Source organism: Thunnus maccoyii, chromosome 2 (genome assembly GCF_910596095.1).
Source record: "Thunnus maccoyii chromosome 2, fThuMac1.1, whole genome shotgun sequence".
NCBI classification, from domain to species: domain Eukaryota; kingdom Metazoa; phylum Chordata; class Actinopteri; order Scombriformes; family Scombridae; genus Thunnus; species Thunnus maccoyii.
Genome location: NC_056534.1, coordinates 17,952,619 through 17,966,948, shown reverse-complemented (window position 1 = coordinate 17,966,948; position 14,330 = coordinate 17,952,619). Strand labels below are relative to the sequence as shown.

Below are 14,330 nucleotides of genomic sequence, written 5' to 3'. Positions count from 1 at the left end.
GGGGTGCAGAGGTTTTGTAAGTAAACTATATGCAGTTCCTAGTTTTACATCAAAATCCATTATTTAAAAGGAAGAATCTCTCTATTGTGTGGCTTTCAATTGATCCCAAACTTAGACGTTTAGTTTTTATAAACATCAGGATTTTCTTAGAGGCTATCATTGACTTTAGTGCAGTAATGTCACACTTATAACAATGACAGCAGCAGTATTTGGAAAGAGGAAGAGCAGGGAAAATGCAATGAGAGAGAAAATGTTGTGTCAGAGGTTTTGGGATTCAAAGATAATGTTGATGATGATTAGAATATTGATCCTGATAACCCACCTGTTATAAAAGAAGCAGTGGAAAGCCACCCACACATTGTCATTAGTCATCACCAGCACCTTACAGCCTACTGCAGTACATGCTGCCACCCATGATTTAGCTCTCCATCCAGTTATGAGGGGGTGTTAAGCATTTATTATGCAGCACAGTCCCAGTCCCAATGAGATGGCAGAATGTTGCCCAATCAATACCCCTCACAGGAAGCTGGGTTAATTTATTTTTTAAGGATTTGTTTGCATCTCTAAGCCCCCCCCCCACCTTGCTGCAGGTTGTGATGCAAGCTGTTTCCTAAAGATCTGCAGAGTGATGTTTTGTCATTGACACACACACCACTGCACAGGCAAAGGTACTTTACACACAGGCACACTGGCATACACGTGCATGGACCACTTTTTTTGTATGCCACTGTTGATTTTGTGTTACATAAAACCAATTTAGCTGTTAAAACAAGACTCAGTGCTGACCAGTTGTGAGGGCTTACAGATTGATATTGTGTTCATTGGTATCTGAGCTAGTTACTATCTGTACTGTTGAGTCTGCAGGGTCTGTTAGTGTTTGACCTTTTGCCTCATACTCACACATATAGAATGCCCCATTTTTTGCCCACCACACCCCTTCACATTTTCTCATTTCATTGTTATGACCTTTACTCTTTGTGTCAGTAACTCTATCTTCATACCCATCTTCTTTTTGTAACTTTTGATCTCAGAATTTTACTCATTATCACCTTACTGCATAGCCCTAGATTTCCAGGTCTGTTGTGCTTATTTATAACCACACATGTGCACAAACGCACTGCATGTGCACACATACACCACATGCTCAGTTGTGCACACATAAAGATGCAAGACAATAGCTTCAAACCTATTAGCAAGTGCATTGTGCATACTACCCCTGTATATCCTCTGGCTGGCAAGCAGCTGCAGCTCTGCAAAGTACGGAACAAATGTCACGTTTCCTGCCCAACTGCGCTTAAAAAGGAGCAGAACATCACACTTTTTGTCTGACTGATCTGATTTGTGTAAGACAGTCACAAAAAAACACGTCAACCACTTATCATCGTCCAAATCAATTATGGGTTTCCATATTAATAAAAGATATCTTCGTCAACCATCAGTGTACTCTTGGAAACGTGAGGGAGAGATGAATACATTTGTTATCACTGTGATCATTTTGGTTACCACTCATCTGTATTGATTTTTACTGAGCATCATCAATCAAGGCATTTATAATGGATGCTGTCTGAGAGCACATATTTCCCCTCAGGGAATTATCACCCCAGGCTTAGGTCAAGCAGAGATTTGATCTATTGTCAGTTAGATGAATTGATGTTTTTCTCTATATTTACTGTGTCTTACAGACACTGAGAAAAGGAGTGAGAGAGAGAGAGAGAGAGAGAGAGAGAGAGACGGTAAAGGTGAAGAAAGTTAAAGATAAGTCTAAAGTAGTTTAATGTCAGCCCTCAGGACTCAAAGCTTTTAAAATTTTAGAGCCATTCTCCATCACCTTTTGCCATGGTTGCTTTTTTAAGAAGAGAATGAAATTAAATCAATAGCGGTGCCAGTATTGCCCTCTATGCCAGGCATCATCCAATATTTATAAAAATGAAGCTTCACAACCACAAATTTACTCTGTAGTTACATGTTTTAGGGGCTGTGAAGGACTCAAAGGGGGGCAAAAATTCTAGACTGGATGAAGATGAGAGAATAAAATAAATCTCTACTATGATGTCCTGCAGTACATACTGCAGTCATTTGCATTCAGTATGTATGGCAGGTTATGATTAACAGCCATGTTGAGTCTTAAAGTGGGGCACCTTTGGTACCATAAATAAGAAATGGATCATAAATCCCACATGGCAACTTAAAGTGATTACCGCTCCCCAAAACATGTCCCCTGAACACAAAGTTTAGTGGTTCTATAACTCCCGCACTATATGCAGCACACACAGACTATTAATTTAGTTGTTTTAATCACTGGAGTTAATCAACCTGTTAATAACCAAAAACGTTAAACTACACTGTGGGTATTATATATCATTTCAACAACAAAGTGTATCTTATGCAAATTGCTCACACTGTATCTTTATTTATCATCCTACATGGACCACCTCTTCAGACACTGGTTTGATGTTGATGATTGGTAGAGGGTCACTTTACTGTCGCAGACCACTGAGGTCAGTTTCAGATTAAAACTCCATGAATCAGCACCATTTAGAATGAATATGTGTAAAGAGAAACTCCCTGAACACAACTGTGAACGGAAACTCAACAAATATACAGACACAAGCTATATATATATTTTTTAAATGATGAATCAATGATGAATTCCATGCTGAAAGTTTTTTTATGTTTATGTTTTTGAAGGAAACATTCTATGATATTGTCTAAAATTATATTTATACCATAATTTATATTGCAACATGAAATCCATGTTTACTTCCACTTGCATGAAGAATATAATAAGAAAGTAGTGTCAATTTAGTGCATTCAAGTGCAAAACTCTAAATTCCCAGCTCATCCTTCATATTAATATTGAGGATGATTAGTATGTGATTAGATTTTACCTGAGTGCAATCCTATGAGCTGTGGAAAGAAAAGAGGGTAATTCAATATGTATATCAATTTCAGTTCGTCAGTCCCTACAGGATTTGGTATTTTTATGATTGCAAGAATTAACACATATTTAATGAATAATTTTTGAGAGCTTGCAATTGTATCCACTCCCTGCAATATTTTCCAAAAAATACTGTCAAAATTTTAACCAGTAACTGCTATTTTCACTTAAACATACAGTATTTCATTTCAGTGCCTCTGATAATTAGCACAGTGAAAATAAAATTAATCCTCAACCCAGGCAAACTCTTTTTTCAGTCACATTATTGCCTGGAGGACCTTAAATCCTCTAAACTTGTCTTCTTAGGCAGAGCTTACTTCCAGGCCATGATTTGCCCTTTCAGGCTCCACCAATTCAAAACTCAACAAACCATTTCTAACCCTATAACAACACTCATCCAACGCTTATCTGTTTTTCTGACCCCTTGTTGCATGTTGTTCAAAGAATACCAGAACACCAGCTGCACTTACAATGTTGAGGGTAAATTTGAGGATAACATTTTACTCTTATTAGAGCTAATTGTGTAATGATTGTCAGTGAGTTCTTAAAACATTTTTATTCCTGCTGACTTACAAGTTGTAAACATTATCTTAATTTATCGGAAAATAACACAAAAATGATGCAAATTGATGCATTGATTTTTTTTTCAGAAAAAGCCACTTCAAATTCATTATATAACTGTTGCCCCTGCTGTGGAAGTTTGCAGAATATGGTGCACAATAGGTAAAACGCAGCCACAGTATGAGAATATGCACACTAGAGAGCAGTCTGTTCCCTCTTTCTGCAGTCGTTGTGCCTCCATCCTCCATCCTCCCTCTCACTGCCCCCCCCCCCCCCCACCCCACCCCACACAACATACTGTTCATGTCAAAGGACACAGGAAACACAACTTTTGTCAGTGAACTAATTTACACAATGAACACCAGAGGAAGAAGAATATATATACACCTCAAAATGGCCTTGTATTCAACAAACATTTTACATCACATGGAAACACAGTGAAGAATATTGAATGTGCAAATCTTCCTTGAAGCTGGTGGATAATTTCTTCAGTGATTCCAATACTGTATTTTGATATAAGTAAGCATGGTTAAGATGACTGTTGTCTTTAGTGTGCTTGATTCAGTGAAAGGAGGCATCACTCCACTATGAAAGCCAAAGAGCAAGAAGCAATGAGAGGCATAGCTTTAGATCTTTGACACTCTGCTTTCTTTACTTGGATGGTACACAAATAGTGATATAATATATGAAAATATGCTAACTGATCAAAATGTAATAGATCATTTGAATCTATTCACAGATAGGCAATGGGGAGGGGGGAAAGAAACTACACTGATAGCGAGCCAACACAGTGAATGATAAAACAACAAATATGTGAGTTAAAACAGAGATCTAAAATTCAGACCATGGATTTTACATTGGAGATGAGATGCAGATATCCCTCTGCCCCTTTCTTTTTTTTGTATTTCATTTTATTTTTTATTTTTTTGGTTCAATACACTGCAGAGACATTGCTCTCCAGTCCACGAGCGCAAAGACTGCGTCTATTGTCATTCATCCTCTCTGACAGGCTTCTCACGTACAAATGAGTTTACTGTGAATAGCAATTCATTTATTTAAACATTTTTTGTAGTTTACAAAAGAAATAGATTATCTTGTATCATTTTTTGTCCACACTTGCACTTCTTTTAACATATTTTACACAGACTTTTATCTTTACATTTTTAATCCAACTTAAACATGTTTTTTATATTTTAAATGCTTGGCAAATATTGTGTTTACCATAATACAAATGGTTTGTTTTTTTTTTTTTCTTTTTTCTTCTATTGTGTGTCCCCAGTTTATTTTCAAACAATAATTAAATGTCCTGAAGTAGAAAGACACATTAAAGCTCAAATATCCATCCATGAGAGAAAAGCCTCAGTGCCCACAATGTATTCCTCTCTGTGTTTCTGTAGTACATCAACAGGTCCAAGAGTCAGGTGCCCAGTATGCCCTGTGACCTCAAATCAGCAGTAGATAGCAGTAGCAGTAAATCCACCACGAAATAGTCAGACGCATAAAGCACACTCCTTCCACATCACAGTGAGATGCTGTGTAAAAAGTGTCCAAAAGATCCCTTAATTCCTTCTGTCCCGCAATATTCCCCTCCCCAGTGTATCCAAAAAAGGGATTTGCTGTATATCCAGATAATCACAGGTAAAGACGTACTCACAAAGCAGGGTCACACCTCACATTCCCGAGAAGGTTGCTGTTGGCAAGTGCAAGAGCCATATTCATTGATGATTACCAGAGCTCCCTCAATGTGGTTAGGTTTATAGTCAACATAGTACTCTGGTGTGGACATTGCAGCCATCTGCTGCATGCTTTGCTTTTGCTTCTGCTTACGGCGCTGACTGCTGAAGCACTGCCTCAGTTGTCTTATTCCGGCTGGAAAGCACTTCCATGCCACATATAGCATGAGCACAACAATGAGAAAGGAAAAGATGAGTGCCATGGTGCCAGTCACCACCTTGTGGATCTGCATGGTGCTCTCCAGGTCATCATGGCCCACTGTGACAGTGAAAGAACTGGTGACCACCTCACTACCCTCGCCCTCATAAGGGTTGGGAGTAAATGGGCCAAGGAACACAGAGCCACCTTGGGCCAGATCCCTTGTAGAGGCATACAGGCCTGCTGTAGTTACCTCCAGTGGGTGATCCTCACATAGCTGAAAAGCATAGACAGCATCCAACACATCCTCGCCCTGTGCGGTGTCGGGGCTTGAACACAGCAGGGAATTGTCACGCTGGCCTCGGAAGGCACTCAGCCAAGAGGCCAAGGCACACACGTTGCGGCTGCACTCCCAGTCATTCCCTGCCAGGGTAATGCTGTCCAGCGATGACCATGAATCCAGGATGCGCTGGTCCATGGAAGTCAACCGATTGGAGTCTAGCATCAGCACCTTGAGGTTCGGTGCACTCTCAAAAACATGTGGCTCAATGTACTCGATTTCATTGGCTGACAGGTCAATCTTCTCTAAAAAATGCCATGTCCAGTCCAGGGTATTGACAACAATAGTGGCACGATTGTTGTGCATGTACAGAGTACGTAAAGAGATGAGGCGAGGGAAGTGGGCTAGGTTGACTTTAACCAGCTCATTGTGCTCAAGATGCAACTCAGTCAACTTGAAGAGGCCAGCGAAGGAGTTTCGTGCCAGGCTTTGCAGTTGGTTGTATCCCAAGTCCAGAAACTGCATGCTCCGGCAGTCTTGAAAAATCCGCACTGGCACAAATTTGAGAGTATTGTAGCGCAAATGCAAATTGGTGAGCTTTCTAAGGCCGTGGAATAGGTCGGGCTCTAGTGCCTGCAGCCTGTTGTATGAGAGGTCCAGGATGCGCAGGTTTGGGAGGGGCCTAAAGGTACCATTTGGCAGACTCTCAATTCGGTTGCTGCTCAGGTCTAACTCCTTGACCCGTCTTAGCCTGTCAAATGCACCCTCCTCTACAATGTCAATGTTGTTGTGATCTAGGTAGAGCCAGGTGAGCTGTGACAGACCAGCTAGTTGGCCTTCACGCAGCTCGGTCAAGTTGTTCTCTCTCATGGACAGGCCCATAGCGCTGCTCAGATTGCGGGGAATGTCTGTGAGGTTGAGCCCCTCGCAGTACAGCAGCTTGCTGTCGCAGCGGCACAGCCTTGGACAAACCCCCTCTACCAAGGGAACCGTTCTGAGAAAAATGCCCAATGAACACAGTATCAACCCTGGGGGCTTCTTCAGTGGCCACTTTAAGTACAGTCCAATTAGAAGGAAATCCATTAGCATAAATATCCAGGGATGTCACTGAGAAAATGTCCATTGAACCACTCTGGATATTGTTTTTGCACCTATCACATCATATGTATCACATCATATTTAATTAATTTAGTAATCGGTTTTGTTCCGTTTTTGTATTTTAGCTGTAGACAGTGATATTTTATATTTCTCTTATTTAGTCAACCAAGGGAATCCTTGTCGAAAATGCAAATGATAAAGGGCAAGTCTCTTTGCTTATGTTATAAATCAAGCAGTGGGTGGAGAGTAAAGGGATGGAGAAAAAAAAACTGTCCTCATTGATCGATCTTATTTGAAAAGATTCCTACTCACCCCTATCCAAAAGCTGACAATCTCCATTCAGCGTCTCGCTTTGTGCCCCAACACTAATTATGTGCGAATCTAAAAAAGACCCTACTGTGGTACAAATTCTCCCCCCCTCCCTTCTCTCTTTTCAGTGGACACCAGATCCTTGGCAGGCTTACAATGTCTTAGTTCTCCTCAAGTGAAAGAGCCAGAAAGAGAAGGAATCCAAGTAGCTTTCAGCGAGATGGTAGGAAGTGCAAGTTCCCCTGTCTGCATGCATGAGCTCTGTCTCTTTAGCTCCTCCGCAGTCCTCTGCTGCAATGATCAGAGGGGAGAAGACACAACCAGAGAAAGAAAAAAAAAAAAGACCACGGAAAAATCTTTTTAAATATCTGTCCTGCTCTTTTCTCCTCCCCTTGCTGCTTAAGTTTCAGCAGATCTGTCAACACATATTATTGTCCATCTCTGGAAGCAATCACTGACTTGTAAGGTTTAAATCCATTCAAGTGGGTAATCATGCTTTCAGTGACGGATGCAAGGGGAAAAAAAAGGATTTAAAGAGGTGAACCCTGTTCACTGTTTTCTTGTGTAACAGTATTCCTTGTCATCTCAGTGGCTCATCTCGGTTAAGAAGCCTCTCGCATCCCCTGTGGCTTGCAGGTTTCGTTCACTCCCTTGCTCTCCGGGTGTTTTCTCAGCCAGCTGGAAGAGGCTGCTGAAGGCTGGTGCTGGTAGGCAGGCAGGGGCGGTAAATGTGGGAAGCAAAGGAGCGCGCAATCCCTTGCAGCAGACCAGTACACTGACAGCGCATGCAGAAGCACCTTCTGTTCACTGAGTGTCGTAAGCCACTCACAATTCAGAGTGCTCGCTCTCTTTCCCTCACTCTTGCTCTCTTTCCCTTGATCGCTCACTCACTTGTTCATGCTGCTCCCCTCCTCTTTCTCTCTCTCTCTCTCTCCCCCTCTTCCCTCCTCGCTTTTCTGTTGCTGTGTTTTTCTCTGTGCCTGAGACATTTACATATTCAGAATGGGCTGGGCTTAAACCAGGAGCTTTAATGAAACCCCCCCCTCTCTTCCTCTCTCTCTCTCTCTCTCTCTCTCTCTCTCTCTCTCTCTCTCTCTCTCTCTCTCTCTCTCTCTCTCTCTCTCTCTCTCTCTCTCTCTCTCTCTCTCTCTCTCTCTCTCACTCACTCTCGCTCTGTCTTTCTTTCTCTCTCTCTCTCTCTCTCTCTCTCTCTCTCTCTCTCTCTCTCTCGCTCTCTCTCTCTCTCTCTCACTCACTCTCTCGCTCTGTCTTTCTCCCTCTCTCTCTCTCTCTTTCCCTCCCTCCTTCACTGACTGTAATGAATTGGGCCATATAATGTCTGCCTCCTTTGACGTTGCTGTGAGAAAGCAGTTTTCTGATTTCAGAGTTGCGAAATAACATTTATCCAATGAACGAAAGAGTGTCCTATATTAGTTCCACCCTTGCAGCAGAAAACCATTTCCATGCATATTAACACGGATCAGATGACAGTGAGTCTACGTATAAAAGTACAAAAAAAGAGGAAATAATGTAATTAAAAATGCAATTTACTACATTCTCTATAGCCACAACACAGAGCCATATAACACATGCAATGAATTAATTTCAGTGCTGATGATACAATTTAAATGTACTCATCATCATGTATGTCTCATGATTTCAAATCTGGCTTTGTGTAATGAATCAAACTCAGTCTATTGACATTCATTGTTTGGCCTTGCCAACAATAAAGGCTAGAGTATAATGAGTCAAGACTAGAGTATGACATTGTTCATTTGATCAAACTGTCCTGTAGCCAGGCTTTCTATGTCATTGTCAATTATGGCTAGGCTATCCATTCTGAATACAGATGTAATTGCTTGACACATAATATTAGCATAAAGCTATAACATAAATATTCTTCTCTGAAGGTCCGTACTCGCCTTGCATTGCACTGCTGTGGAATCAGTCCTGGCCTTGTCATCGTTCTCCCATTAATTCTCAAAGACAATGAGCTGTGACAATGCCTTACATTCCTCATATCAGCCAAGTTTCTTTCCATCTGACTTTTTTTTCCTTGCATTTTTATTTACAGGAGTCATAACTTTGGTATCAAATCTTCTTGTTCCCTGGAATTAAAAATTAATAAAAATATTTTTACCACCGAGAATATGTGTATGGAGCCAAATATATAGTGAAGCTGGTAGAACTAAGCTTTTTGAGTTTTTTGAGTTTTTGTCCTTCTTGATAGGTACGTGCTGACACTAACATCTGCAATCTGGATTACTATTCCCAGAGAGCCTCGTCTAGTTCTGTTAACTAGATCTAATAAATACTTTCTGTTATGTCGGAACGCAGGTCTTGTATAATTATTTGGGCTAATCTGAGTAAAGGCAAAGCCTCTGTGGTTTGTGCTGTGTTTCCACAGATGTTTACCATGTCAGTGCATCTGTTCATGTGTTCTGCTTTGGCAATCAACTACTGTAATGTGGAGCTGGTAATATGGCATTAGTATGGGTTGTGAAATAGCTAGCTGGGAGAGGGATTTGCACAACTTCCATGTTATTCTACTGTACCTGTTAACCATACCTTTTGAAGAGTGAACTACTTCTACGTAGTAAATCAGGATAGCTGTCTTTATGGTGCTGCAGGAAAGTGCAAGTGCATCTCATCAAACGAAAAGAGTCCCCACCTAGTGGTGTAATCCATCACTGCAGTACTGCAGTGATGGATTACTGCAAACAGTACAGGCCTTTGTGACTGTTGCAGTACCAACATGTTAAGCTGTTGTATGTTAGAGTTTATGCAGAAAAACAATTAATCAAGGGCTAAGCTTTGGTGCAGATTTTTGTTCTCGTCTGTATTCTAATCACTGAATAAATGTATACTTTTTGGATTAGACTGTGGAGTGGTATCATCCATGCCAATGTATCGCCAGAAGTATTTTGTTCAACTATTTGACAAAAAGTTTCTCTCAAACATAATATATCTCGTATCAGGTCTACAAATATATACACAATGTGAGATGTTCTGGGGGCGCTCCAGAGAGTGGGTTATAATAATAGAATATGTATTTTGCCTTTCAGCTTCTAAATCTTCCTAAAATTGGTTAGTTGCTTGAGGTCTGGTGATTCATGTTAAGGCCATTGTCCTGCTAGATTATTATTCCACATGAAACTGAACAAGAAGGGATAGTATGCTTCTGCAAATTAGAGTGGTACTGTGTCTTTGGCCAATATGCAGTTGATTGTGTGCTGGTCTCACTGCATCTAGTGGAAGAGAGACTACCTTGAAAATGGGGTGGGAGTTTGGCTCTCTATTTGATTACAGTAATTATACCAAGGATCCACAATTACCTAACAGCCCACTACTTTGTCCTGACCCTGTCTGGCATTCCACCATTTAACCTTAGATACTGCATTTGCCAGCAGGTGATTCACAATACTTGCTTAGTGGCAAAATACACTTTATTAACATTTCTTTACATTTACTTTTAAAGAACTGCAACCATTGCATTTATGTGACTGTGGGACAAACAAAATAAAACATTTTGGCATTAAGATAGATGCAACTGAGATTGTCCTCTTTAGTTTTTAGCCCCACTTTTCCTCGGTGGATACGCTGTTCTTTGAATTTTATCTTCATTAAAGATCCCATACAGATGTGTTTTAATACATATCAAACCATACAAACCATATCAGGCACAAATACTAATATTCTGCTTCTGATGATTTGGTTCCTGATTTTTTCTCAAAGGAGAACACAGGTTAAGTGGTTTACAGAGCAGACGTGTATACTGTGGTAGAAAAGGCAGGTTAATTTCTGTGGACTTTGAGGTGGTTCTAAAGAAGCTTCTCCCTTCAGCAGATGAATATGAAAAAATTCTTCTAGTGTCAAATTCTACACATCATTCTACACAGTGTCAAACATCCAAGTGAAATAACAATACAAAAAGAAAAACATTTTTGAGTGGAGAGCTGCTTTAAGAAAACCCATGGAGTTCATGGACACCACAATCATTCTGGCATTCTCAGATCTGCTAAAGTAAAGTTTGTGGAGAGAGAAAGCAGGAGCCCTGACTTTTAGATTTCGCTTGAAACTCTGACAACTACAATGATATATTGAGCACCAAAGGAAAAGGAAGAAAAATTGTCCTTCACATGATCTGGACATCTTGATGTCGAAATCATCTCTGCTTCGCCTTTGCTATATTCCCTCTTAGCTGTAATGGATGACTACACCATCAGCTAATGACTTGGTGCACTATAATGACTTGACACAGCGAACAGGAGATGAGAGTATCCAGACCATCAGTTTTAAGACTTTAAGAGCTTTGGCTCTCTGCTTTGGAGTTAAGGTCAGCACAAGTGTAGGTGAAAGTGTGTGGCTGTGCGTGAAATACACATGCCTACACACTCACATGAACACAGTCATACAAACACATACAACCATATTGCAGATTGATGGTAGATGAGGAAATTGATTTTTTTGAATGAATAACCTTTGAATAACCCTTTTTTCCCTTTTAACACAAATCATCTATGCCTTCAATTAAGCATTCATATGTAAATGTGACTCATCAGCTTCCATATCAAACTATAAACAAAGATGTCGACAAAATTATCTTACATCTTTTTCATTTCCGCCACTAGTTGTGGCTTTATCTGTGAAACATGCTCAAAAAGTGCAGTGAGTCACATAGTTTTCTGAATGATCATATGATTCAGATTTTTTAATTGAAGAATATTTCATATCTCACATTCTGACTATCCGTGGAAAGCATGAAGACTTACAAAACATAACTGCACATATTGTATCTTCTATCCAAACAGTGGTGCGTAATCAATGTAGAAACGAGTACATTACAATCAAGTACAATCTATGTATAATGTGTAGAAAAACAGTTAAATCACCATCACTTGGTGGCTATTGGCTTCCTACTGGCTTCCCATTTGACCACTGCCGAGCCAGTTTTAGCATTGCATTGCCCAGCCCCCTGAACATGTTGCACTACATATTATTGACTTTCAGAAGAGCAGGAGTATCTTCTGAACTACATGAAAGCAATCAATCACCATTTATGGACAAGCAGTCATGGGTGAAAAGTTTCAGTTTGTGACTGTGTTGTTATGTCGTTGTTGTTGTTGTTTCTTGTATTTATGATTTTAGCTACCTGCTCTGGTCTGTACAGCACTTTGGTCAACGTGGGTTGTTTTTAAATGTGCCTTATAAATAAATTTGACTTTGAAATTGTGTTGTGTAACCGAACATGCAAAATGTAAATGGATTTCCAAACTCTAGGCTGATTTTGTTCACAACCAGTTATAATTTTATTAGATAGTTTTATTCCATAGTAAAATGGATAGAGGTTGTGGTGTATTGTATATAGACTGAATTGATTTGAGGGATCAAATAAGACTCAAAATTATCAGCATCTATGATTACAGGCCCATTATTTAAATCATTCATTGAATCAGAAGACGTCTGACTGTGGGAGCCCAACAAAACAAGGCAGATGATGAGTAATTGGCCCGCTGCAGAGATAATGTTGATGGGCAGCTGGGAAAGGATTGTAGTGGGGGTCGGTAGAGACAATTATACCATAGAGTGGCTGTCAGTGGTGTGGTGAGGAAACAGCAAGAGATGATTCTGCGTCCGCAATTGAGTGCGACCTCCAGCAGATGGAGGTTTCTCTCAGTTTGAAAGGGTCACATGTGGACAGGGAACTAAGATTGAGCTTATTCATGTTCAGTATTAGTGTTTATCTTTTATCTTCTTTTGTACTTTAGGTGACATAATCTCATTATATAATCAGCAACTGAGTATGAGCTGAAGAACAGTAGAAATTTACTCAAGATAAATTGAGATAGCCACAGGCAATTCTAATTATTACCATCGTAGTCTTATCTCAGATATACTGTGTATCTCCTAAATCAAAACTGTGAAAACATTGACCCAGTGAAGGTTTATGTCAGTATACATCCTTAGTTTCCTACAAAATCTACAAAAAAGATCCACCTCTTTCCATCTTTCTATGATTTTAAAGGAGCTTATACTAACTGCAACTGGGGTAAACAAAATAGGAAAAACAATACCATCATAATAGTCACTGGAGCATGTGACAGGGGGGGGACATGGCTGTCGCTATGGCTTACAACTCCTTGAAGCATGTTTTTATGTGATGCAAAGTTTGCTTCAATAAGCACTGTCAACTGCTTAAACAGAAAAATCAATACAGCATCATCATCATGATTTGCCCATGTGTGAGGCTTTGGAGGTGAGTGAAAGTTTAACTTATGTGTGGAAAAAGGATTCAGCTGACATTTTTGTCCATGGTAAAACATGAAGGTGATGTATGGGTTTGTCATTAAAATTATATATATATAAATTGATGATAAAGTATTTTCATTGTATTACTTTTTACACTAACTTTAAATTGTGTAAGTCTATTAAAGTACATAAAGAAAAAACAAACTTAAAATTAAAATGATCTATCTTAGCAGGCCAAAATGGTTGAAGTAAAGAGTCTATTATTGATGGTAGACAGAATAACACGTGTGTCCCAATACATCTGGGGGTGTCATTTGAAAGCAGCTTGATGTTAAATGGCCTCCAGTTTATTGTTTTTATCCCAACTCAAAAATAATGTTCTCCACTGTGTAAATAACGCAGCCATTATAAAACACTTTTTAATTTTCTTCATTGAACAGAAACCTGCCACAATGTGTATAAAACTTGGACTAGATGTTGATCTTGTGTACGTTGCAACCTCTATTTCTTTCATGCTATCCTTAAGATCTGTTTTTCCCTCTTCACCTTCTAAGATGCTACATTTTCAGTGTTTCAGTGTTCAGCAACTGCAAAGCTTTCAGTGTGAGTTAGATAAAAGACTTGTTACTTCAACAGGAGACCATAACCTTCTCATTGTGATTAAATTCCAATGAAGCAATGGTGACTACCCCTGGCATAGATAGCTGCATTTATATAGCACTTTTACAGTTTTAACGCTCATTCACCCATTCACTCACACACTCACACACAGATGGCAGCAAGCCAAGATACTGACCTAACCTGCTCTAACTCTTGAGTCACAGCTGCCCCAGAACAGAGGTCAGCAATCGTATTGTCCATATTACTACTGTATATTGTTGAGTCGTCTTCTGCCATGTGTACTTTCAGTCTGACATATGCTGAACCACACAGGTAATTTAGGATGTAGTCCATGCCGAAAGTATTAGTGTATATAATAGTTTTTACAAGAACAAGGCCATGGAAATGACAGTGGAAGGAAAA

At 39.8% G+C, this 14,330-nt stretch overlaps 2 protein-coding genes across 4 annotated transcripts in view; one reads left to right on the top strand and one right to left on the bottom strand.

The window, feature by feature from the left end:
• The window catches only part of ctnna2 (catenin (cadherin-associated protein), alpha 2), a 338,033-nt gene that overhangs the window by 196,435 nt on the left and 127,268 nt on the right, over positions 1-14,330 (top strand). The gene's annotated exons all lie outside the window — the stretch shown is intronic.
• lrrtm1 (leucine rich repeat transmembrane neuronal 1) lies at positions 5,043-6,740 on the bottom strand. Its single transcript, XM_042431189.1, has one exon. The coding sequence runs from the start codon at positions 6,738-6,740 to the stop codon at positions 5,163-5,165; it is 1,578 nt and encodes a 525-aa protein (XP_042287123.1). The 3' UTR covers positions 5,043-5,162.